Below are 27,339 nucleotides of genomic sequence, written 5' to 3' on the forward strand. Positions count from 1 at the left end.
CGAAGCTAACTATACTGAATGGCTCTAAAAATGTAGCCTATTATCAAATATAATATATTTCAAGACTCATTGCAAGACAACCCCCATCTCCCACTTCAAAAAAAAAAAAAAAAAAAAAAAAGAAAAGAAAGAAAACTTGGTTTATCCATAGTTACTGAAAGTGTCCCCAAGTCAAACACCGTCAGCATTCATCCTGTAATTTCTTACTTTATTAACACGAAAATGTTTTTGAAATAAAGACTCACTTAAATTAAAAACAACATGTTGAAATGGCATTTTCAAATTGAATGCTATTAAAAATATTATTCTGGTATAAAAACAAGAAGTGGCACATCTTGCTATAACTCTTTGCTGCAAATGTGCCATTTTCAACCACCATTTCAGTAAAACAATCCCAGAGACACACTATATATATATTGAGTCAAATATCAGGGGGTAGAGAAGAAACTCCCTTCTCTTCAGGTATAATAATGCCTACATCTGTAATTTTCACTCCATCCTTCTGAAAAAGCAGATTTTTTACCCACGAACGCTTATGCCCAAATAAATCTTTTTATTTGTAAAGGATGCCCATCATTAAAATGAAAAGGAGTACTTGTGGCACCTTAGAGACTAACCAATTTATTTGAGCATGAGCTTTCGTGAGCTACAGCTCACTTCATCAGATGCATACCGTGGAAACTGCAGCAGACTTTATATATACACAGAGAATATGAAACAATACCTCCTCCCACCCCACTGTCCTGCTGGTAATAGCTTATCTAAAGTAATCTTCAGGTTAGGCCATTTCCAGCACAAATCCAGGTTTTCTCACCCTCCACCCCCCCACACAAATTCACTCTCCTGCTGGTGATAGCCCATCCAAAGTGACAACTCTTTACACAATGTGCATGATAATGAAGTTAGGCCATTTCCTGCACAAATCCAGGTTCTCTCACTCCCTCACCCCCCTCCAAAAACCCACCCCCATACACACACAAACTCACTCTCCTGCTGGTAATAGCTCATCCAAAACTGACCACTCTCCAAGTTTAAATCCAAGTTAAACCAGAACATCTGGGGGGGGGGAGGTAGGAAAAAACAAGAGGAAATAGGCTACCTTGCATAATGACTTAGCCACTCCCAGTCTCTATTTAAGCCTAAATTAATAGTATCCAATTTGCAAATGAATTCCAATTCAGCAGTTTCTCGCTGGAGTCTGGATTTGAAGTTTTTTTGTTTTAAGATAGCGACCTTCATGTCTGTGATTGCGTGACCAGAGAGATTGAAGTGTTCTCCGACTGGTTTATGAATGTTATAATTCTTGACATCTGATTTGTGTCCATTTATTCTTTTACGTAGAGACTGTCCAGTCTGACCAATGTACATGGCAGAGGGGCATTGCTGGCACATGATGGCATAAATCACATTGGTGGATGTGCAGGTGAACGAGCCTCTGATAGTGTGGCTGATGTTATTAGGCCCTGTGATGGTGTCCCCTGAATAGATATGTGGGCACAATTGGCAACGGGCTTTGTTAGTCTCTAAGGTTAGTCTCTAAGGTGCCACAAATACTCCTTTTCTTTTTGCGAATACAGACTAACACGGCTGTTACTCTGAAACCCATCATTAAAATATTGTGGAAGGAATCTAGAAAAAACAAGGATACTGGCAGAAATCCAATATTATTGGAAAGATGGGCTATTCACAGTGTTCACACTGCCGGTGGTTATTAATTAGAAATATGTAGATATCCCAACTCTCAACAGTTCAGCATGTATCTGAACTGGAGTGATGACCTGTTTTCACTGACAAGATTCTTATCCAGGTAGTAGTGAAAAGAGTATAATGTAGAAAAGCTCAAAGATACAGAGCCATAAATTACTTACAGTCCTGTCTTAACTTTTACACAGATGGTTTACTTCCTGCAGGTGCAATGGGTAGGGGAGAGGCTGCGGTCCTGGTGGGACAGAGGAGAGCCATAGACCTCCAGCCAGGACTATGAGGAGAAGGAGAAGTCCCTGGCCACAGAGGAGCCCACCCCTCTGCTGAACAGTTCCTGCCTGGGGAGGGCTCCCAAACACCTGGCTGGTGAGTGAGAGAGCTGGGACCATGACAGTGTAGCTGCAGAGAACTCCCTGCATGGCCCTGGGGCAGGTGACACTGGATCCCTGCAGGTGCAGGAGGGAGGCTGCAGTCCTGGTGGGGCAGAGCAGAGACCCCCGGCCAGGACTATAAGGAGGAAGATGTATACTGGAATTTATGAGACTTTGTGATGTGCGCCTCACCTGTCAAAAAAAGTCATCAGCCACCAAAGCAAGGGACTATGTTAGAGACAGTATGCTATTGCAGAGTTCTTGATTGGCCTGTTTACCTACACATTTACTCCGCGGGCAGTATCCTTTTAATTGCTATGCTTGTTGATTAAGTTGTATTTCTTCACCCTACAACTGAGTAGTATTTGTAGATAAGGCAGAAGTGGGGAGTGAATGATACTCTTCCATGCCTGTTACCCATGGCTCTTTTGAAGATATGGTACTGAATGACTATGAAAGAACTGATTATCTGGATTTTCACTTCATAAAAATCTTAATGGCCTCTCCTTTTGCAAACTGCTACAGCCCTGGAGCACTAGCTATCATCAGTTTTGTATGGGAAAATAAGAGAGAAAAGTTCTGTTAAAGCCTTTTGGCCTATGTGCATTGGAGTCCCAGAGGATCACCATGTTGGTGACTTTCTTGAGCAGCATTTCTGACAGGGACAGAGTTAGAGAGACTTTAACCACACTAGCATTTTGCTTGTCCCTTTTATGATCTTGTATGCTCAGCTTGAGTACACCCTTAGCTGACAGAGCATGAAGGCTTTCCTTCTTATGCCAAAATTTTGCCCTATTCTCAGGTAATTGCTACCTGGTGTCTATGAAAGAAAGTGTAAAGCTTGGTCTTATGATTAAAGCGCTGGGCTGAAAATCAGGAGATGTGCATTCAATTCCTGGCTCTGATGCAGACTTCTTATGTGACCTTGGGAAAGTCACTTGATCTGTCCATGCCTCAGTACAACACTTCCTTGCACCACAGAAGTGTTGCGAGGATAAATGTTTTAATGTTTGAGAGGTACTCAGATACTACATGATATCGGCTATTTAAATAGACAATAGCATGAGGGGGAGGGCAAAGCAGATAATTAAGACATTTGGGAATATCACACTGATTAATTTCTATGTATTTCTCCTTATATATTCAGGGGGTTTTAACATCACAGCGCGTATATTTTTAATTGCATTTGATTACTGTATAAAATTTATATAGCTAAGAGCTCAGTATTATTAGTAATAATCATAATATTTATTATTGTAACTATATGTGTTGTAAGAGTTTGCAGCCACTTTGTTCTTGACATGTTAGAAGCCAAAAACAACTCAATCTTATTGATTTATTGGAGAAATCAATATATACTTACAGTATCCTATTTTTATAATTACCAAGACACAGTACGGAAGGAAGAAGTATTACCATATTCAAAAGACAACTAGATAAACTAGGAGAGATGACTGGCAAAAAAAAAAAAAAAAAAAAAAAGCAAGCAGACAAGCAGGAAAATGTTGATTCAGCAGTCTTTCAGCTCCATAGATTTCTTACATTCTACAAACTTCAAATTTTCCATGACATGCCAGAACAAGAGTTCCAATGCTATTAATTCAATATTTTATCTTGAATGCTCTTGCTAACATTGGACAGGTGAACCTTCTTTCATGAAAAGTGCTTTTTATGAACAAACTGCATGAATTGAGTGAAAACATTGCATATCTTTAAATATGTAGATATATGGATCTTCTCCTACAACACTATGAAAAAAGGGAATCACAGCATTTAGGTACTGCATAGAGCACAGTCATACAATGCCCTGATTAGCATCTGCACAAGGAAAGGGGTCTCTGCAATGGTTAAATCTTATGTATTCCCATCTCTGTGGTGATTTAACAAATATTAATCAATTTTTAAAGACCCACTTTATAATCTGAAAACAATTATATATAATATGTTTCACAGTATTTTAGAAAATGGAAATAGACGGTTGCTCTCTCAGCATATAGGAAAGATCTCTAATATGAATACACTACTGACAATTCATCAGATTTAACAAGATACAGTTAAAGAAGAACTGACCTCCCGAGGACAAATGATTCTCTTGGGACGCGGTGCCTCCTGTTGTAACTGATACACTGTCAAATATAAAAAAGCAATAATAATTAGAGGACTGCAATATACACAAACTTTTATTCAGATATTTTTAGTCAGATGCTTCAGAGAAAATGCAAACATATATAAAAAAGGGTGGGGTACAGAGACGTTTTTAAAATGCATGCAAGTCAAGTCATTTATATGGAAATTAGTCATGCAATTGTACACTGGTAACATTTATTTATTTTTAATTCATATAATCCCAATTTAGTTTTATATTGGTGCTGGCACTGTGTATTTCCATACTTTGCTTGCAAGACATATAACAAACATAACAAATCCTTCTGAATGTTTCAAGATAAAACTCCTTTGTTGCATACAGTATTACTGACAAGCTCAATAATAGAATTTTTAAATAAAATTCCAGTATCTTTGAATTGGCTAGGAAAGAACTGCAACAAACTACCAAAAGAGTTCACTAGAATCTTATCAATGCATACTGAAGACACAAGTGATAACTTATTTAAGAATAAATTAGACCCCTAGTGCTTCCACATGCTAACATTTTCCCACTTTCTTTTTCCTTTTAATGTGCTACCTAAGATTCTCAAATATATTTCAGATCAACTTTGCTCATCCCAAGGGTTCCCAAAGATGAGGGACAGCAACTGAGTGAACTCTGGGTCTCGCCTCTTCAATCTTTCCTTACAGTTGACCCCTACCACTCTCCCTTTGTGATTCAAGGAGGCTTCTTCCTTCCTCTTACTATTCCACAAGTAGTGAACATGGGTTGACACATGATGACAGCAAGCAATTATAATGCAAATAGAGTGCCTCTCTTCTCAGCTTTAGTAAAAATCCCAAAGCTAGGCTTGCTCCCTTGAAAATAAACCCACTGTATGTAGACCTCTATACACATATAAAGGGAAGATGGGCATCCCATCTCTATGATATTGTGATCCCCAGTCCAAGATCGCAGTGGGCTGTGGATCAGCAAGATGGCAGGTTGTGGGAAGAAGACGAGTGATGGGAAACTCCCTCAGCCTTGGAAAACAGTGGAGTATCTACTGAAAAGCTAATATGGTTGGTGGTTGTATTACCTCTTTTTCAGAGCCCCTTTGCACCATGGATCACCCTTTAAAAGAGGGATGAAGAAAGCTGTGAAGAAACTTGGGAAGCGTGGCGGTACTGGACTTTCACACAGTCACCTCTGCCACTTGTAACTTCTGACTTCTTTGCTAATCTTCCGGAACATGCAAGTTTTGGGTGTTATGCCACCTGCTAGTTTTGAAGCAGGGAACGAAAAACCCTATCCCCTCCCTGGTTAGGCAATCACATGGAAAATGAAAATGGAGAACTCTTCACAATTTCCTGTCTTCTATAGAGGTTTTTATGCACAGGGGTATTATCAGGCCATAAATATATATCCAATATTATGAATTAATATATGGACCTGCCTGATTCAGTGCTGCCAGCTCCCATAATTTTTTTTACAAGTCTCATGATAAATGGCATTTTTCCAAGCTCCTTGAGTCATGGGAATAAGTGCGGATCTCAGCTTTCATTTAAAAAGAAAAAAAGCTATTTTGCAAACTTCGTGGTTGCACAGAACATGAAAAACTGTGGCCCCCAGCATTCCCTAAACTACAAAGAACCTAAACTGTGTCTTCTAAAAAAAAATCTCATGATTTTAAATGCTTGGAGTTGAAGATACTGCTGATTTAGCAAGCTACTTCTTCCTAACGATAAATATCTACGTAAACAGTCCCATTAACTTTAATTGGAAGTATTCAAGTGCTTGAAGTTAGGCACATGCATACACTCCTTATTGAACCAAGGCCTTATGAGAGTTTAAGATGCATGTTTAAAAATGGCATGGCACTGAACTTGATATGGGATAACACTGTTGAGCACTAAATAAAGATTTTATATTTGAATATTGATTGTAAGTATCTAAAAATAGTATGTTGACATTGTGGGAAATGATTTGGAGTAAGTCAAGTTTGAATGTCTGTCTTTATTTAATACCTATTATTATTTACTTTGATTGTGCTAACACCCACAGTGGGCTAAGCACTTTCCAAACACAGAGGACACAGTCCTAAAAAGAACAGAAGAATACACAGTCTAAAAAGACAGACGATTGAGGCATGTAGATGTAGGCAAGAGGGAAGTAATGTTTTTTTCCCTCCGGTAGAAAAAAAAGGAGGGAAGTGGGGGGTTGGGAGGGCGGGGGGAATTAGGAAAGTAAAATATTACAAGAACATAGAAATTTTCCTACTATTTCAAAATGGGTGGAATGGATTTTTTTCTCCAGAGCTTTTCATTTCAAGTTTTTTTTCCAATGATCAAAATTTTGTCAAACACAAATTTAGTCTTGGATAAAATTCCATTTTTCAACTCCAAAAATAAAATCTGTCAAAAAATAATCAGCCATACTAACAAGGTAAATAAAAGAAACAATTTATAACATGACCTAGAAAGCTTGTTTTTTGTACCTATTGTGCAAGAAGTGGGTCTTCCGGAAATATTTAAATAATGACCAAGTAATGACTTTGCGGAACAGCTCAGCAAGGGTGTTCCATGTATAGGAAGCAGTTTGGAAGACAGTGTGGAAATGGCTGGGATGAAGTAGACAAATGAAGCTTTCAGGCTCACATCATTGGCAGAGCAGAAGGGAAAGAGAGGGGGATGACGCAACACAGTTCAAGGAGGATAATTACAGGAGAGAGGCGCAGAGTGATGAGAAGCCTTGAAAGCCAAATAAGAAACTTGAGGTTGATGTGGTGGAGTGAGAATAATCAGTGGAGAGGTTCAATCAGAATGAAAAGCAAGAAAGATTATGTTTTGTGCAGAGTGGAAGGGGGAGATGTGGTTTTCAGAGAGCCTTAGGTAATTCATCTATGCAGTAATCAGATGGAAGATAAGGGTCTGGAAAAGATTTATCTGGGTGGGGAGAGAAAAGAGCTTTGGTCTTAAAAATGTCATGGAGGAAGAAGCAGTAAGTCAACTGTAACACACAATAATAATTAATAATAACTGCTTTAATGTCGTCATGTGCTCCTTGTACATGGACGAAGTAGTAGGTTACAGGGCTGCTATCTCTTTTAAGATACTTTAATGCACTGCCAAGTATGGCTGTTACCAGCTCAGGTAAGTTATGTTGCACATGGTGCAGCCTAATGGGTGAATACTGTAATATAGTTTTAGCATTCCATCATGTCTCCCCCTTTTAGTTTTACCTTTCCCCCATTTAAAAAAAACTAAATGGTCAAGCTATCTTTAATGTTGAGTACATAGTCTATTAAGTGTCTCAGAATCTTACTGGTTTTCTATACAAGACCTGAATGTGTAACAACTTGGTCCATCCGGCTGTCCGTTAGTTGCAACGACTGGGTGTGGTCTGTTCAGAATCATTTAGTCTTCTTCTTGTTCTGCATCTGTCATCTGTAGAGTTTTCTCCATTGATTGTTCTTTCTGAGAAACAAACTGAAGATGTTGATGGTTTCCGTTGAACTCTCCACCATCAGTTTCAATCACATATGATCTGGGCAATGAATTCCTTTTCCTTCTGACAGCTGGAGTTCTCCATCCAGTTTGTCACAAACACAGTCACCAGGTTCTAGATCTGGCCGTTCTCTGAGTGATGTCTAGTATCGAAGTGTTTGTAAGTCCTTTTCGCATTTTTACCCAATTTGGCTACTCTCGTCATGTCTGGCCACTTTGGAGATAGATTCTTTTCCAAAGTCAGAACAGTAGTTCTGAATTGTCTTCCCATCAGGAGCTGTATTGGACTCTATCTAGTAGCAGTTATTGGTGTAGATCTATAGCTCAGAATAGCAAAGAATGGATCTTCCCTCTGGGTGAGGAAGAGTGTGGTGGGGGTGTACTTCCCACACTGGCTCTGAGAGGGCTAAGCTGGCCAGGTGGGCCAAATCAGCCAAGTAGGCTGCAAGGCAGGAGAATTAAGGGTGAGAGAAAAGCCCTAATTAGGGGGAAGCTCACCTGTGCAGAAGTGGGTGGGCTAGTATAAAGCCAGGAAGCTGGCAGCAGCAAAGGCAGCTGGGAGGAAGTTTGTAGTCACCCTCTGTTTAGTAGAGAGCAATGGAAGAAACCCAGGGAAAGAGGAGAACTTGGAGGCCTGGGCCTGAAGGAAGGGCATACCCTGAAGAGAGCAGGGTGGAGAAAAGAGCCTATAGGATGCAGGGTAGGAAGCAGCAAATTTTGGGACTGAACAGACCTTGGCTGTGTGTTGTAGGGTCCCTGGGCTGGAACCCAGAATAGAGGGCAGGCCCTGGTTCACTGTGAAAGTTGTAATGGCAGAGCAGTGAACTGGAAGAGTGCCTGGGTCGCTGCAGGAGTGACAGGGTCAGGGCACCACATGCGAGGACTGCTGGATGCTCTTTGAAAAAAAGAGACTTTGAATGACTCCATCCCAGAAGGGGGAAAAACTCTGAGGGTCCTGGCCAGAGGGCTGAGTCATGAAGAGGCATCTCCTGCAGTGAGAGTGAGGCTGCAGATGGAGAGAGAAACGGTGTGCAATTGCAGGAAGGGGCATTGCCATACAGCACTAAACCTCAGGAGAAGGAGGCATTCCAGCGGTGAGCAAAGGACCCCATCACAAAGAGGCAGTAGTAACAAATGACTCCAGGCCATAGGCCTGAATGACTTGCTGGATGATGGCAAGCAAGCGAATTCAACAAGGAAATGTTGCAAACTGGAAAGGCAAGGAGTTCAGTTTTGGTCACGTTAACTTTAAATTGACAGCAAGACAACCCAGAGGAACTGCTGGAGAAAGAGGCTGATGGTGTCAAGGCCAAGGACAGCATTTCAGAAACAAAGAGAAGCTAAGGAGGAGAGTGAAAGTGATCAAGGATATCAAAAGCTGTGTCCTTTTCTATAGGTGTTCTACCTTGTTCACATATCAAATATTTATTGTTTTTAAGTCTATGGATGTGATTCAAATACAAATAAAATACTATGGCCATGATTTTACAAAATGGGTGCCTACCATATTTAGATGGCTGATTAAGTGACCTAATTTTCCAAAGTGATAAGCACTAGGCAGCTCCCATTCATTTCAATACATGTTCAGAAGTGCTGAGCACTCAGGACTCTGACGGCATTCCCTTTAGCAGGAGCTGCTCAGTGCTCAGAACTTGAGAAAAGTCCAGACATCTGTTTTCTGAAAGTCTTGAAATATATAGGAAGACGGTGCCTTGAAATGCCAGCAAAATAATTGCTGGTGATAGTATTTAATATATGATTGCATCTGACCCAGTCTACCTCTACCTTTAGAGCTGACAGACAGAGACAAATTCTCCTTGATCAAAAAAAGGAGATGTTTTCAACCAAGTGATTCATTATTATTTTTGCCTTGGAAAAATTAACCTTCGGAAAAAGTGGATTCATTGTTACTTAGAGATTGCCACAGACTGGCAGTGGCTCTTTGTTCCAGCATCAAACACAGATGAAGTTCACACTGATGTCACAAAAATAATGGGTGTAAAATGCAATATTAAAGTTAAAAAAATGGCTTTAAGCGGGCATTTGAACAATAACTTTGTAATGTAAGTGGTGTGTTGACACTGGTATGCACTACAGCCAATCTGAGCACCTTCTAAGGGTCAACAAAACTTTAAATTATCATTTGCTCTGTTGTACAGGCACTAGAGGGCATGCGCATCTCTTGTTTTGTTACAGCTGGAGAACAGGGCTTGAATTGTCTTTTGGAATGAATAAGGGAAACTCTGGAGTTCCTTTTCAAGAGAGCCTGTTCTCTAACTGTGAAACCTATTGCGGTCAAGCAACAAAATGATGGTGTCAGTGGTCAAGGATACCACCGCTTTGGGTGAAATCCTAATTCGAATGGTCTGGGTCAATCCTTGACCCAGGCAGTGGTGGCTAAAATTAAAATCAACAGAAAGGCAGAGTATATAAATAGAATATAAATGAACTCCAAAGAAAGCCCTTGACCCTCAGGGCTTTCATCCCCATGTACTTTCTTTTCTTGTACTCAGGAACCTTTAAGAAGCTCAGAGCCAGCCTGGTGTTAGTGTAACTCTCACACCTCCTGGGTGTGGTGCTCTGTCCGATCTAGTGGCACCGAGACCACTTAGAGAGAGATTAATGAGTTGGCTCTACAGCCTTAGCTAAGAGCCATGTGGCTTTTAGCTCATACAGTAGAGGGTCATGTATTTAGCTCCAAAGGTCGCAGGTTTGACGACGACTGGTGTCTGTCGGTGTTACATTTGCTCCTGTGGCAGAGAGTTGTTGCTCCCTTGAAGTCCAAAACTCTTCAGCCCTCTCTCTTCTTGTTTCTCCCTCTTTATACTTGGGCTTGCTCACAGTAGCCAAGAGGTTTCTCCCATAACTGAAATTTCTCACAGCTGAGCAGTGGCATGGCTGATTTTCCTGTCTACAGGAAAGGTGGATTCTCAACCACTGCCTGCCTGCGTTTTGTGTAATATTTGTAGATCCCTTCCCAGGTGGCACTTGAAAACCTTATATTCACCCTCCTTCTGTTAGGCAAAGAGTGACTGATTTCCAGCTGCCTTTTAAATTCTGTAATGTGTCAAGAACTCAAGACTCCCCTCTTAAAGTATACAAGATTAATGATCAATTACACTCTGATGGGTAGAGAATATGTGCATCTTTGCTTTTACTTAAGGACCTATAGAAACCACTGCCTCCTTTCTGGAGAAGTTTTTAAAAGATCCTTGATTTATGCCGCAAGGCCTCAATTTAAGCAGTGCTTGAGCACATGCCTACCTGTAAGCATATCAGTAGTTTGACTGACTTTAGTGGGATTACTCACTGACTTAGACTTAGGCCTTGTCTACACTAGCGAGCTTACAGAGGCACAGCTGTACTAATGCAGCTGTAAGATCGCTCATGTAGGCACTCTATGCCGATGGGAGAGAGCTCTCCAAACAACATAATAAAAACACCTCAATGAGTGGCAATAGCTATGTGGTGGGAGAAGCTCTCCCACCGACATAGTGCTGTGCACACTACCACTTATACCGTTGAAACTAAAGTTGCTCAGGGGTGTTTTTTCACACCCCTGAGCGACGTAAGTGTTTCCAGAATAAGTGGTACTGTAGATATGGTCTCAGACACATGTTTAAGAACATGACACAAAGGGAGCCTTAGTTTTTGACTGAGCATTGACTCAGATGTTCTACCTCATTACTCTCCCTTTGCCAGCTGTTCAGGGGTAGGAAGTAAGTGTTTCAGAGGGAGTTGGTTACTGGGGTCTGCTGGTGCTAGGATATGCCCTCTGCATCTTGTGTGGTGAACACCAACATGACAAGGACAATCTTTTCAAATGCTGAAACTAGTCACAGAGCTAGCCCGAATGAAAGTATGTGTCTATACTGCAATTAAAATCCCCTGGCTGGCCCGTGCCAGCTGACTCAGGCTCACAGGGCTCAGGCTAAGGGGCTGTTTGATTGCAGTGCAGATGTTTGCGCTCAGTTTGGAGACTGGGCTCTAGGACACTGCAAGGTGGCAGAGTCCCAGAGCTTGCGCTACAGCCTGAGACTGAATGTCTACAACACAGTTAAACAGTCCCATAGCCCAAGCCCCACAAGCCCAAGTCAACTGGCATGGGCCAGCCAAAGGTGTATAATTGCAGTGTAGTCATACCCTAAGAACATATCAATCTTGAACAAGTTAAGAATAGAACAAACTTGGGTCCTCTTCTTCTCCAAGAGACAAGCACACCTACAGTGCTGCTAGAGAGCCAAAACAAAAATTGTTCCTATTCTACTTCAAATATAAAAATAACTGTCTGCTTCACATATGAAACAGAGAGTGGAGACTAGTTTAGCTTACACTACAGTTCTTATCTTCCTTTCTTCAGTAATGACAGAAAGGGAAAAGACATTTTTTAATATAATCTTCCTAATGTGCCACAGAACACAGAAACAATTTAGCGGTTGGAAACATGTTTACTTACTGACTGATTACTGAGATAGAAATTTAATCCAAGATGTAGCTCAGTGTTCACTGGCTTCTAGCTACTTCCTAACTTGTACCAGGGCTCCCACTAGTAATATCAAAGTAATGATCATGTGTCTTCTCCATCCCCTAATAAAATGATGGAACGGAGTCTGGTGCATCTTCTGACAATACAATCATTGACTGAAGACCTTTCAGAGATTAGAAATAGGCATCCTCTCTGCAGCAGACCTACACAGCTGTGATTCCAAATATTGTTAAAACAATCTTTTAGGCTATGTCATTGAGTAAGGCCTGGATCCTGCAAGCTGTTCCATATGGATGGATTTCTGCACGCACGTGAGCAGTGTAAACTTAAATGGGTCTCTTCCACCAGCGTGGTGCAGATTGCAGGATTGGGAGCTTGATTTATGTCAATAAATATCAAGAGACAACATAGTGCCTCTAAACTTATACAGAAATTAAATGTTGCATGCAGTAGTGTTACAGCCATGTCTGTCCTAGGATATGAGAAAGACAAGGTGTGTGAGGTAATATCTTTTACTGGACCAACTTCTGTTGGTGGAAGCTACAAGGTTTTGAGCTTCACAAAGCTCTGAACATTACTTCTGCCACCAGAATTTGGTCCAATATTACCTCACCTATCTTGTCTCAGTAATTAAAGATATTTTAAACTAAAAATTGTATACAGGATATTCTAGTAGTATTCTGACAAATAGAAAAAAAAGGGAAAAAATAACTCAAATACATGAATAATGATCAATATCAATGAATACAGACACTTCAAGAGAAATACATACACTAATTTAAACAAAAACTATGATGTGACACAGTGATAGATCATTTCATAGGTTAATACCGCCACTGGGCATAATCTTCCCGATGTTTAACTTATCATATTGTCCATTTCTTGGAAGGAATAAAGAAAAAGATTTTCTTCAAAGAAACCAAGACTGCAATGAAAAACATATGTCTACAGAGAAATATTCTCAACAGTAATCTTTGTAATTTTATACTACTATCAACTGTGTTTAAATACAATGCAAGTTGGGGCTGTGTTAATTACTCCAGAGTCATTCAGACATGAAGTTTAGAAGCTGAGATGATTTGGTCGTCAACCACAAAATTGGATTCTGAATATATCTGAACAATAACTTATTTATCATGCTCTGTAAATTAGATATGTTTGCTTAAAAGTTTCCATGGGCTGTTTCATGAAAACAAAAACTAAGAAAAAATACTTCACTGCACTGTGCTAATCTGATCAACAGAAGACAAGTGATACAGTTTTGGGGTGATGTGAAAAGCTCATGCTCTGTCCGGACTCTTCCAAAAAAGGCTGTACCACACACACACCAAAATGGCTGAGACCACTGAAGTCAACGGGAGTTTTCCATTGACTTCTACGGGGACAAGATTTCACTCTAAAAATCACTGATTTAAAGAACTCACAAGTATAGTCAGGCTACCTCTCTCAAAATGGTTAATTTTGCCTTTTTTTTAAAAGAAGGATTTTGTCTCTGAAAACAATAAAATTCAGTACAGCTTGATTAGTGGAGGGGGGGAAGTAGCAAATGTAGGCTTCGATTCAGCAAGCTACTAAGTGTGTGCACAATTTAGAGCATGCATACGTTAGTTCCATTGAAGTCAATATAATCTTGCTCAGGCTTAATTTATCACATTGTCAGTTTCTATTAAGTTAGAACAAATTAGTTTTTCCTCAGAAAAAACAAGGCAGTGGCAAAACACAAGTTTAGGGAGAAGTATTCCCAGCAATAATCTTATAATTCTACCAAATCTGTGGAAAACAATGCACTTTGGGGCTGTATTACTTTTGTACGAGAGACAAGATAGGTGAGGTAATATCTTTTATTGGGCTAACTTATGTTGATGAGAGAGACAAGCTTTTGAGCCACACAGAGCTTAGTGTAGGCTCTTCGTGTAGGCTCAAAAGTGTCTCTCTCTCATGAACAGAAGTTGGCCCAATAAAAGACAGTACCTTCACCCTCTTTGTCTCTCTAATATCCTGGGATCAACAGGGCTACAACTCTTATGTTTCTAAGATCATTCATGCATAGCGCTAAGATTCTAAGGAGACATCTTTGAAGTCAGGAAGGTACTGAATATTGTATGCAACTCAAGTCAATGGGGCTACTTGTGTGCTTAAAGTCATGAGCATGTTATGAGCATGTTTAAATACTTTGGTGAATCAGTGCCTTAAGTTCCCACAACTTCATGGCTTTGTACTTTTGCGCATTTTCATTTTGATAATGATGTGGTAATCAACAACAACACTACAGTTTCATTAAAATTTTCAGTGAAGTTTTAAAATAAATGATTAATTTTACAATCAAATTTTAATCAAGATTTTAAAAGCCAACTACTTTGTCTCAGCTCAGTGCTACATCATAGTACAGTGTAACTGGAATAAAAGTAGCATACAACAACGTATTTCTGCATTACACTTCATATAAATGATATTTAAGTAGGAGAACTGGATGGTCCAGAAGACTGAAAATAGTATATTGGGCCTTTTACTTCTAAACCACCAATTTAAAACCAGATTAAATTGCTAGGGATCAAAACAATCATCACCTGAAGGTAGCTTTGTGGCCTGTATAAAAAAATTTGGTTCACTCAGGTCAATTCAGGCTCGGCAAGTATGCTCAGTGAAGAACTCATTGCCATAACAGGAATCCTTTTTGGCAGCCTCAGCTACGAAACAAAATCTGAATGGATAGGGAGATCAAACTATCACCCACAGAAATGGCCTGTATAGAACATCACATCAATGAGGGAGTGTGCAGGAGTTTGCATTGCTGCAACCCATACTGTATCTGTTATCTGAATAAAAAGAAAACTTCAGTTTGCCAATGCACCTACTTTCACAAGAGCTGAACGGACGTAGGTAATTGTTTTAAAGAGAGGGAAAACAACTTCCATTGAAACTTCTTTTAAGAGGATTTTGATATTTATTCTGATTTCTGATATACTCACAGTAGGATTTCCATATTGGAGGCTGGTATTCTTCAGCATCTAGAATTTTAAAAAAAGAAGAAGAAATCAATTGGCCACTCAGTCAAACTGTAGAGACCACAGCTTTTCAGCAATATTCCCATTTCCTTCTCAAGAGAACTGCATGTTTATTTACAGTACACTTCTAGATGTTAGAGAAGAATATCACTTTCACTACTTATGGACTCAATATCATTTTTACAAATTATTAAAATATGACAGAATTAATTTCTTACCAATTTTCACACAGCTCCTTTTCTCACAAATATATTTAAAGTAATTAACTTGATTGGTCAGCTAGGGAGGGAGTTCAAACAGTACTTACTTGGCTTGGCATAATAAAACAAATTATAATTTGATTTCAGATCAGGTTTTTAACCTATTTATCATGGCTTTAAAGTAAGTAACATGCCAATAAATATGTGTGACTCAGACTGGACTCTGATGTGTTCAGATCCAATGATTCCAGCATGGATGATTCAATTAATTTTCTTACATTTAATCAAATGTGATTTACAAATTTTCCAGAAACTGCATCAGCAATAAAAAAAATGTACAGTGGAAAAACTGCAACTGAATGTAAAAGACTAAAATTATTATCCATTGATGCAAAGAACAGACCAACACAGGAGACAAAAAGCTGATGTTCTGTGTTACCAAAAGCATTACATGATGCCCCCAGGAAAGTTGTTGGAAGTGGGAATTGAACCTTAGACTTCGAGATCTAAAGGCATGAGCCTTTACTACTTGAACTAAAGGCTGTAGTAGGCTCATATAAATATCCCAGCCACCAACAGCAGAGGACAGAGTGTCATACTGACTGGGCAAGCCTGCTACACCCTGGGCTAACAGACTTGTGTATTTTAGCTCATGTTTTAAAGGTTCATGCTTTAATATCCAGAGATCCCAAAGTACCCCACTGTCAACAACCTACCCAGCTTGAAGACTAACAGTTAAATATACAGCTACTTCTAAAGGGGTCATGTATACTAGTTTGGCACAAAACTGTCATATTGTTAAACACTGTAAACATTCATGTAGGGGTGTCATTAATCTTCCAAATAAAAAGATGCAAGCTAATTAAAGTATTTGATATTTACTAAACTCCCACTCGAGTTATGCTAATGTAATTAAGTTATATTTTAACAGCTCACTCTCCCTGTCTATTTATAAATACACATATTTTATATACCTCCATGAAAAAGTTTGTTTACTGGCAATGTTAATGATTAACTACAGTATGCCACTTTTAACTACTTTGTTTTTAAAAAGAGAAAACCTAGCAATTATCACAGTTATTGCCTGGGATAATAACCTGCAACAATTTGCAGATATATTGCTCATGAAGTCCACTAGACTTGAATTTCAAATAAATCCACTTCATCTGTTGTAGATAACACTGCCAAATTTAAAGGGCTTTCAGATCAAAAGAGGTGCATATATTAGAGCAATGTGAGGGTAACTAGCTTTCTACTTCATTAATAATTGGTAATTATTTTTTATATTATGTGAGGACATTAATATGAAAACAGTGAGTTTTATTTAAACTTGCAAGTATAGAAAAACACTCATTTTTCCCTATGAGATTACACTTATAAATACATTCTTTTTCCAGGTCTTCTGTATAACTGGTTCTTCACATATTGTTCAACACAATGCAACTTAATAACATGAATCACATACAATACTTTGTCAAAAACTTTATTCTTTTCTCTGGTCTTTGCATACACAGGGTCAGTGGAGAAACAAAATCTGACATACAATATAGCAGAGGATCTGGCCCCATGCATTTTATTACTGAGTTTATATCCACCTCCACGGCTTGCTTCCTAAAAATTTTCTGCATTTCCCAGAACAAAATCTGCTTTACTAATTGAGCAATATTTTCCATTAACCTCTTTAACCATTAAGGTAGCAATTATTGGTTTATCTATGATATTGATCTGGGAAAAAGAAAGCCTATGAATTGTTGGGTGAGAAAGTATACACAGTTTGGACAGATGGAAAGACACAGGTACTAGAACTAGGGGTGATGGGGGTGTGGCAGCACCCCAGGGCTTGAAGTGGTTTCCATTATATACAGGGTTTACAGTATGTCTTTCAGCACCCAACCCCCCCTCCTCCCAATACAAATTGTTCCATCACCTCTGCTTACAGATAAATGTTAGCTGTAGCAGCAGAAAAAGCAAAGTGAATCAGGTAATGTTCTTATACATAAAAAAGGCTATAAATGTTTATAAACTGCTTGACACGGTACAGTCTAGTTTCAAACAGATTTGTAGTATGGCGATAACATTAGTCAATGTAAAGGACAATCTTCTCACTTGCTGATTATGTCAGATCTGTCAGGCTGTTGGCCCTGAGGGGAGGGGGATAGATTCACTCCTCAGTGGATGAAAATGTTCCTGAGTGGGAGCTCTCAGCAAGTGGTGAGAGGCACCTACGTCCCTTTACTAAGAGACTCTAATGCATGACACTGCAGAGTTCCATCCTGCTCCTCCAGGTGCTTATCATATAGTATACATGACTCATATAATAATGCCTAACATTCACACAGTGTAAATACTATCAGTGTTATTTACTGTCAAACCATGATGGATGATATTTCATGGCATAGGTCTTTGAGGAAGAGATGGACATCTGGTTTAAACTCAATCCAGAGCAACAATGTTCCTGTTTCTGGCTCAGGGATACATGTAATGGAATTCACAGGTAGAATCTGTCCATTAATAGGGGGTGAATCCACTACTAATAGGACAGTGCAGAATTCAGGTATCATGCAAGGCTGCTCTCAACATGGCTCAGGGTATCTATTGCTATCTCTGAATTATTTGGAAAGTGTCTCCCCCCATGTACCTAACTGTAATCATACAATTCCCATCATCACTTGCAAGCTAGATTATTGTAATCCACTCCTTTTTTGGTTTCCTGGCCCCATGGATGCTACTCATACCATTAGCTACTTCATTTTTGCCTTTATTTAGCAGAATAGAAAACTGGTCATATCCATTCTCCACAAACAGTAAGCAAGCCAAGAGATAATCAACAATCAAATTTTGAAATGTAAGACCTTACGTATTGCAGATTTTCCCCCCTCTTATTTCATATGTGAAGTGAAATACCCTGGGTTGTTCTTCACTTTTCACCATCAGGTGAAACCTGGTTTGGATCACTGGAATATTGAGATCGTCTATCAGATTTTGGGTGATCCCCTCAGTTACTTTATGACAATTTGATATTCTTTGTTTCTGTCTATTTTTTATAGATGCAGGTGGTTTGAAGAGAGACCACTGAATCCAGGTTTCATGTCATTTTTTTAAATAGTGCCCAAGTTGAAGGAAGGTGAGCTTTGATCACAGTAATTAGGTGCTGATTGGATAATAAATAAAAATAATAATATGCAAAAATAAATGTGCTGACATATTCCTAGAGGTAGTAAATGCTTGTTTTCTATTGCTGTTTTATTGAATGACCCACACTTTCAATAAGTATTTGGGACCTAATTTCAGAAAATGAGCCAAGTACTGTGTTACAAATAAGGCTGACACTAGACATCACTTAAAAACCAGTGAAATGTGAAACAATCACAAAATGTCAGAGGGTCAACTCTAATACAAACATTTTGGAGTTTAGAAAAGCTGACTTTGAAAGACTAAAAAATGTCCAGAGGATTTTATTTGAATTCTTTATTATATTGGGAATGTACTACAGAAGGGGGAACATAAATTTAATAAAAAGAGCTGGAAAGACTAGAAATGGCAACAGATACTCACATAAAGAATACTAACAACAATATTGCTTATCAAAGGCTTTGAAATACGACCAATTTGGAAGACAAATATTTATTATAACTAAAAAACTATCCAGAACTAGTTAAATGGATAATAGAGAGAACAAAAGAAATGCTGAATGCTGACTTCAGAAAATATTTCAACAAATCAAAGGATTCTCGATATACAGTAGTTCAGTCATATAAGGCAGAAAAAATAGTGGAGAAAATTGGTCAAATAAAAATGATACTGGAAAACTGGAAAATGAGAATGAGGAACGGCAGATTAGTTCTACAGTTAATTTGCTTTAGTCTTCACAAAGAAGAAATAGAATAAAAAACTGCTTAAGAAAGATATTTTCATGTAAGGCTGAAGGAGAATAGCAGCAGTTGAATAAATATGAAGCTTACAGTGAAAGAGCGTATGAAAGGTTTTAGACAGCTTTAAGCTACAAGATCCATGTAACCAGGTTTTTTTTTTTTTGTAAATTAAAGAAAACTAAAGACAAAGGGCCAACATCTTAAAAAATGATGTTTGGTAAATGAGGGACAACCTGTGAAAAATAAGACTTGAGGTCCATATTCAAATTCTATTTGCGCAGCAACCACCACCCCTACAAATTATAGACCTAAATAATTATTTTATTGCAACTGTAGTAATTATGCAAGACACACAACTGTGTATGTGCTATAATGCATGGACTTCAAGTCTCATTTTTTTCCATGCATGGACCAGATTTTTATTATGCCACCAAAGACATCACCTATTATTCATTGGAATGTGGTTGAAGAAGAAAATTTGAGGGTTATTTTAATCTAGATTTAGTCTGAATCAATTACTGCAGTTCACAAAGATGGTGATCAATTGTCAAGTCTCAGAAAAAAGTCCATCAGCTTTTTTTTATTGCTCTTCAATTTTGGTGTACGGGAGTTTAAATACCGAGCACCGTGTAGTCAAAGTACATCTAATCCAATGGAAATCAAGCTATACTCTTGATTGTTTTAAACTTTAGGACTGATGACCCATTGGAAAAGAGCTCTAACTGCTAAGATCCATATATGACATGTAGTGAGTGAAAGCATTTCTTACTTAAAGATGTCTTGCCATTGAGCTTGTCAGGAGTATTGAAAAGAATTCAGTGTACTTCCTCCAAATAGTTTGATATTGACAGTTTAAAATCAGTGCTTCTGGTAATGGATCAAAATTAAATTCTACAGTTACTACTACTGATTATCATCATAGAATCAGGATTTACTCTCTAGTGCACTGGCCTCTTAGCTTTGAAGAGAAATCCACTGTAACTATTTCAGTTCCACTTCAAAATAGTTCTACAATTTATCTAATTTCTATCCAGAGGTCCTGTCAATAGGATTGCTTAAAAACTGACAATACTGTCTAAATGATAGTGACAGTATCATTCTCACAAGTATATAAATGGCATAGTAATATCGTTCTTTCTACATTCCAACTAACAGTGGCTCTGTGCAGTGTCCAAACCTGGGTACTCTGAAATCTTAGTTTTTCCCCAGCAAATAGGGCTGGGCTCTGTTGCGGAATACGGGCAATCTGTCTGATCAAGGTTTTGTCACCCTGAATAGCTTGTTGGCCATGTTTTGGCAGCTACTATGGAAGAGGAGGAAAAGGATCTTTTTGTCTTTGCCATGGCTTCAATGCAGGCTTAGAAAATCTTTGTACTTCTGTCTGCCTAAACCTGAATTTTCTGCCATCAGTGCTCCAACTTCAGTCCTCCTCTTTTTCTGACAAATAATTTGAGAACCACAGTGACATGTGGGCAATGGTAAGAAAGAGGCCATTAGGAGTCACTGGGTCAATAACTGGGGCTAGTGTGCAGTTCTAACAACCCACACAATCCACTCCTTCAGTCTCTTGGTTACCATTTTTTGTTTTTTTACTGTTGTCTTTTGAACCAGGGCTAAAAATTTTTTGTTCAATCTCAAAGATTCAGCTTTTGAATATAAATTTTCTGTGAATGAATGATAGATTTTATACAGTTCTACTATAACAGTGTATTATTTAATCTAGGGGTTTTCTTTAAAAAATGTGTTATTCAAAATGAGGATGAAGATTAAACTCATGGTTTCTTGTTTACAATGTTCTTCACATTAAATATATATCTACCTTGTCATGCAACTGCTAACTAAAAGGCTGTCTTTCAGAATAGTGAGATTAAACAACACTATTTATTGACAGATTTTTTTTAAAGTAATTGCAATTATAATATACAAATGACTGGAGGGGGCTGGGGAGTGAAGAGGAGGAGACAGTTGCATAAATTTTTCCAACACGTAAGCCATCATTGCATTATTTGTTTTCCACTGTGTACTTACTACTTACCAACAACAAATGTTCATTTTTCACTTCTTATCTAAATTCCTAATGAGAGTACAGAAGGTGGTGAGTGCTTATTATACTTTTGTTTGTTTTAGAGCCTCTGGCAAATTGTATACACACACAAAACTACCTCAGTTCACCATATCACTGCACCAGTTGCAGTAATATTGGAAACTATTTTAAATATGTAATATTTTCAGATTTTGCTTTGTCATTTGCGGGGTTATTTTACTTACATTAAAGCAGCTGTTATAATCCTATTTGACTTGCATTTTAAGAAAGGCAGTTCTTTTCTTTAAATAATGAATAAACCACACAATCATATGAGAGTCTCACTGAATTCTTAAATCAGACTGTTGTGAAGAGCAAAATGAACTCCCCCCCATAGTTAATAATTAGCAATGGAGCTGTTGAAAGATTTCAATGTGTCACAGACACTGTTTAATGTTTCATGCAGAACACAGATGCCCATGCAGAAACCAGCAGTTGTGAGATTTATTGGAAAACTTTCATTTTCATCAGAAAACAGCCATTTTTTAAAAATTAAGTTATGAGAACATGCTTTAACTTATATTTTGGGCTATTAGAGAATTTGACCTCCAGCCTAATGTACCAAACAAGAAGCGCCAAATCTGTTTACTTACAGCACAGTTTAAAAATTAGCATGTTCCTTCTGACTTTAGATGTTTCCTACTGTGCTGTTTCCTTTTTTTTTTTTTTTTTTAAATCAGCAATAATGTATAATTGAAAGTGTCAAAAATGCTAGCAAAAGGCGTGGAGTTTCATTCTGCATAGTAATTATGCTGAAACGATAAGCTTTTAATAAGAATAATATAAAATGACAGCTATTTTGTATCTTTTGCTTTTAAGCCTACCATAAACTTAGCATTATACTGTTGTATATATCATGCTTATTGGCTCATTCTACTAAGTACAGTCTTTCTAGATTTTCCCTTCTCATTCACTTTGTCATCCTTCTGCTTCAGATTTAAAAAGTAAACGTATTTTCGCTTACATAAAACACTGCTAACCAGTTCTATAGGGAATTTAATCTGAAGTGATCAGATGTATTTCACAAAAAAACAGATTAAAAATACGGATTTTGTGATTGAATTAAATGCAACAACAATAAAAATTACCAAGCACCAAATAGCAAAATGCTGTCAATGTCTGAATAGTAAAATAAGTAACAATGGTACAAACCTACTAGAAGGAAAGGCAACAAGGCCCTGCTGTGACAGAAAAAGATTTGCAAGATTATCTGTTTGCTGAAGTGTTAGTGCACGCATTGTTTGTTCAAATGATCATATCCACCTGACTGTAAAAATGTTTTCAAGAGAGAAATATTTTCTTTACTTTTTAAAAATCTTACTTGCTTTTCTGCATAAATAATAAAGTTTATGGAGAACTGTTGAACTTTCAGTGTATAAGTGTCAAAGACAACACTGAGAATCTAATGGTGAGAGGGACTTTATAAAAGCCTCAATAGATGGATAGAAAGAACGAACAGAGGGTAACATTTTCAGAAGTGTCGAAGGCACTAAGGAGCCTATGTCTCACTGATCTTCACAGAATTTAAAATCCTAAGTGACTTAGGAGCTTTTGAAAGTTCTACTCATACTATTCAGTATACAGAATTACCGTCATGCTAAGGCAAATTATAAAAATATTATATGTACTGTTTGAAATACTTGTGACTGAAATAACTGCAATAATGCCAACAAATATTCACAATGGTCAGGGTGAAATATTGCAATTAGACATGTTTCTGTTGAAACAGTGTCAGCATATTTCCTGTTCCAGAAACGCACTCATAAATTGACACAGTGCCCATTTATCTGACTCAAAGGAGCCAATACATTCCCTGAAAAGTTATTAACCTTTAGCAAAATCCAAATCATTGCTTTTGGTGGCTCTGTTATGTCTGCCATGTGTCATTTTTATCAGCTTTCTCACCAAGGGCGCATTCTTTCTTCTTACTATTCAAGGGTAAATGATGGGGTCGTCCTATTCCTGTAACTGGATTGTGTAAGATCGCCAACAGCTTTTCAAAGATTATGAACCTTTTACTCTCTCCTACCCACCCATCCATTTACCATTTTTTAGATGTGCACACACAAATATTTTTAAAAGCCTGCAATGCAGATTTAGGGTAATCAGAATACAGTAGAAATCTGCTAATTCACACAGACTGGGAGACCCATTATGAATTAGTGAATTTGCTTAACTGTTTGTTCACTCAATTTGCAACAATCACAAAATATACTGTACTTGGCAAAAACAACTGACCTCAGTGAGATTACTCACATGCTGAAGTACGTTTTTGAACTGGGGGGCTTAATCAGGATTCAAACCTAGGTCTTCAGAGATGAAAGGTACAACCCCCCACGCTCCTCACAGTTAATGGATTTAAAAACAAAAAAAGTTAAGGCTGACAGAAGGAAGTCCTCCTTTGACTTTCTTTTGCATGGGAATATCTTGTAATTTTTGATTGAAATTGCTTCTGTAAACGAGCCTGTAATAAGAAAAGGAGTACTTGTGACACCTTAGAGACTAACAAATTTATTTGAGCATAAGCTTAAGTGAGCTACAGCTCACTTCATCGCTCATGAAAGCTTATGCTCAAATAAATTTGTTAGTCTTTAAGGTGCCACAAGTCCTCCTTTTCTTTTTGCGAATACAGACTAACATGGCTGTAATAGTAGCCTATTATCTGTAGCCTGTAATAGTTAGGAAGAGAAAAGCTCTAGCAGGTGCTCTCATAACTTATTAAAATGAGATGAATTCTCATGAATCTTAAATTAGCAATACCTTTCTGCACACTTTACCTTTTTATTTTATTAAAATGGAATTCTTCTTCTTCTTTATGTACAATTTTGTATAAGTGCATCAATCAAGTTGATAGCCAATTAAATTAATTATTAGTTGATGTGGCGTTAATGTTTGTATTTGATTGATCATTATCAGCTAACACTGAAGCTGAGCCGTGCTTCATACTTTCTTAGATGGAAATGAAGATTTTACAAGTCTTCCTATAGTACAGGGGTGGGCAAACTTTTTGACCCAAGGGCCACATCTGGGTGGGGAAATTGCATGCAGGGCCATGAATGTAAGGCTGGGGCAAGGGCTTGGGTGCAGGAGGGAGTTCAGGGTGTGGGTGCAGTGTGCAGGAAGAGACTCAGGGCAAGGGGTTGGGGAGCAGGAGGAATGTGAGGAGCAGGAAGGGGTGTAGCAGGGGGCTCAGGGAAGGGGGCTGAGGTGCAGGAGGGATGCAGGGTGCTCTGACCCAGAGCTGCTTACCTTGAGTGGCTCCGGGGTGGCAGCAGCACACAGTGGGGCTAAGGCAGGCTCCCTGCCTGCCCTGGCCCCGTGCTGCTCCCAGAAGCAGCTGGCACCATGTCCCTGTGTCCCCTGGGGGAGGGAGTGCAGAGGGCTCCAAGCGCTGCCCTCATCTGTGGCTACCCCCCCACGCCCTGCTCCCATTGGCTGTGGCTCCCTGTTCCCAGCCAACGGGAGCTGCAGGGGGTGGTGCCTGCAGGCGAGGGCAGTGCATGGAGCCCTCTGTCCCCCTTCTCCCCCCAGGGGCTGCAGGGATGTGGTGCTGGCCACTTCCAGGAGTGGCACGGGGCCAGGGCAGGCAGGAAGCCTGCCTTAGCCCCACAGCACCACGGGGCTGGCAATCCCGTGGGCCGGATCCGAAGCCCTGACAGGCCAGATCCAGCCCACGGGCTGTAGTTTGCCCACCCCGGTATAGTACCTGTAAAATTTCTGTATCCTGTTGTTAAACCTAAACCCAGTAATAAGATCCTGGTCAATATAAACATATGTCATAAAAACATTAATATGAATACACATTCTTCCATACAACCATAGCAATCAAACTACTAATATATTGGAAAATTGTTGGAATAGCATTACACATCATTTCCTTTTGGAAAAAACATAGTTTATCCCATAGTTTCCTTACTCAGTAGTAATTTTAATTGCCTTATGAAAGTCTGTAGTTCTTTCAGAAACCTTTTACAACTGAACAGCACTTTTATTACTGCTAAAGAGATCTTATAGTATCATAATGTAGCAATATGCCATCTGAACTGAACAGAAAAATTTTTGGAATACACTTATTTAACGTTTTCTGAAAGTGTAGTTGAAAGGAACCAATATTCTCATACTTTTCACAACCATCTGTGACAGATATGACAATATCCTTGACAAACCCTACTGAAGTAAGTTAAATTTTATTGAAAAAAGTTTAAGTATTTTAGGAATTCATTATATCAAAAATGCAAGTATTTATGTACTATTGAGAGACTGTATGTATTTCCATGGGGAAGGGAGCCCTCCAGGTTCTAAGAAAAGTGGCGGGGTGGTTAAGCAAATGCACTCAAATTGTAACACCTCAAGAGAGCTACCACCAGCTGAAGAGAAGCTTGGATATACAGATTCAAACTGAATTCTCCAGAATGATTTTTGGTTAAATAGCCGGAATTAAAATGGACTCAGGGCCTGCTTTCTGATCCAGCAAATGGACAGGACCTCTGGTCAAAGGGGGGACCCAATCCTAGGGAAGGGTTGGAAGGACTATAACCAATCAGAGCCCTCGCTGGACTTCACGGATGATCTGTGCTAAGCTTATTAGCATAAATTTAGGTTATTTTATTGTTTTAATATGTTTTCACCTTAGGAAAAGAAGTGTTTGCTTAGAAAGAGATGTGTGGTAAGTTATAACTGTTGGCAATTACCTTGCCTCACATCTCTGAGGACAGAAGGATTTTGGGAAATAACACAGTGTAGGCAGGGAACTGTTCATCCTGGAGAAACCCTGGTCAAAAGGGAGAGAGACATGGGTCTCTGCCTGAGAGAGATGACAGCTGAGGAGCTGGGACCCTAGTTTGGGTGCCCTTGCTGGACCATAGAGGGGGAAATACAGATGCAGTTGCCCTGAACTGTAACACCATTCATTCTTGTTTTAGTCACTTGCTACAGAGAGCTCATTGTCAAAGCGCTACCCAAAATGTTAACTGGTTTAATGGGAGTTACGTGCCTAAAATTTCACAGTGAAAATTAATTTATGTCACCTTGAGAAAATGCTTCAGATCAACTCTCATCTGTATCAGCAATGACACAATGTATTTCAAAGTCATTAGGGACAAATCCTGCAAGGTCTTGAGAACCTTCAAATCCCATTTACTCAATGATAATTGAAGGTGCTCATCATCCATAGAATTCAAAGTCAGAAATGACTCTATTCGTTCATTTAGATTGGTTTCTTATAATGAAGGGAGATGCCTGAACAATGTTTCTGTACCCGCATGATATAATACTATACTTCAAACCAAAGTATATCCAAAATTTGACTCAGAGGATTGAATTCAATCCTCAGTTGTACCTATGTAATACTACTGCCTTCAGTAGCATGCATGAGAGCAAGTGAGGGCAGAATCTGGCCATTATGAATATGCAAATGCAGTGTGAAGTCAGTTTAACATCCTAGTTCCCTGTTTTGCAAGTATAAAAAGGTGCATCTAGGCCAAGTATGTAACGCATTTAGCTATTTTAGAATGCATAGAGATTCTCTGTGGTAGATGACTACATTTAAATAAAGTGGACTCAAAGTAAGGTCCTCAACTATACAACTGGATTTTGCTTTTTTATAATGAGTTAGAGAGTAATTGTTTATTTTTATAAAGAAAACAGAAGTTACGATTTCTCATGGTAACAGTTTTTTGGTTGTTTTTCCCCTTGTGAGTCGCTGAATAAAACACTTCTGTGACTGAAAAGTTGTTTCTCAAAAGAAACTTGTACATTCTGAACATATACTCAAAAGACTGCCAAGTAAGTATTTAAAAAGGTTATCAGATTTTTGATCATAAGCTTAGTTTAGTTAACAGCAAGAAAAATACCCTCTTCCTGTGAGATGTGTTTTGTTTTGCTTTTTTTAAAAAAAGATAGGCATATAAGCTACAAATTCCAGCAGACCCTGTGACTCATCCTACCAAAACAGTTTAGTTTAAAGTCAATTGGTTACGAACACAAATTAAATACATTATGGAATCTGGGAGAGATGCCATGCTTGG

The 27,339-nt window shown here is 38.6% G+C and overlaps 1 protein-coding gene across 3 annotated transcripts in view; it reads right to left on the bottom strand.

Moving 5' to 3' along the window:
- Positions 1 to 27,339, bottom strand: part of CHN2 (chimerin 2) — a 193,311-nt gene that overhangs the window by 104,428 nt on the left and 61,544 nt on the right. For all 3 annotated transcript variants that reach the window (XM_077811339.1, XM_077811337.1, XM_077811338.1), the window contains exons 2-3: positions 15,123 to 15,161; positions 4,146 to 4,201 (exon numbers count right to left, since the gene is read on the bottom strand). In XM_077811339.1, the coding sequence (XP_077667465.1) occupies positions 4,146 to 4,201; positions 15,123 to 15,161 (95 nt within the window). The remainder of the gene's footprint in view (positions 1 to 4,145; positions 4,202 to 15,122; positions 15,162 to 27,339) is intronic.

This window comes from Eretmochelys imbricata, chromosome 2 (assembly GCF_965152235.1).
Source record: "Eretmochelys imbricata isolate rEreImb1 chromosome 2, rEreImb1.hap1, whole genome shotgun sequence".
Classification (NCBI taxonomy): domain Eukaryota; kingdom Metazoa; phylum Chordata; order Testudines; family Cheloniidae; genus Eretmochelys; species Eretmochelys imbricata.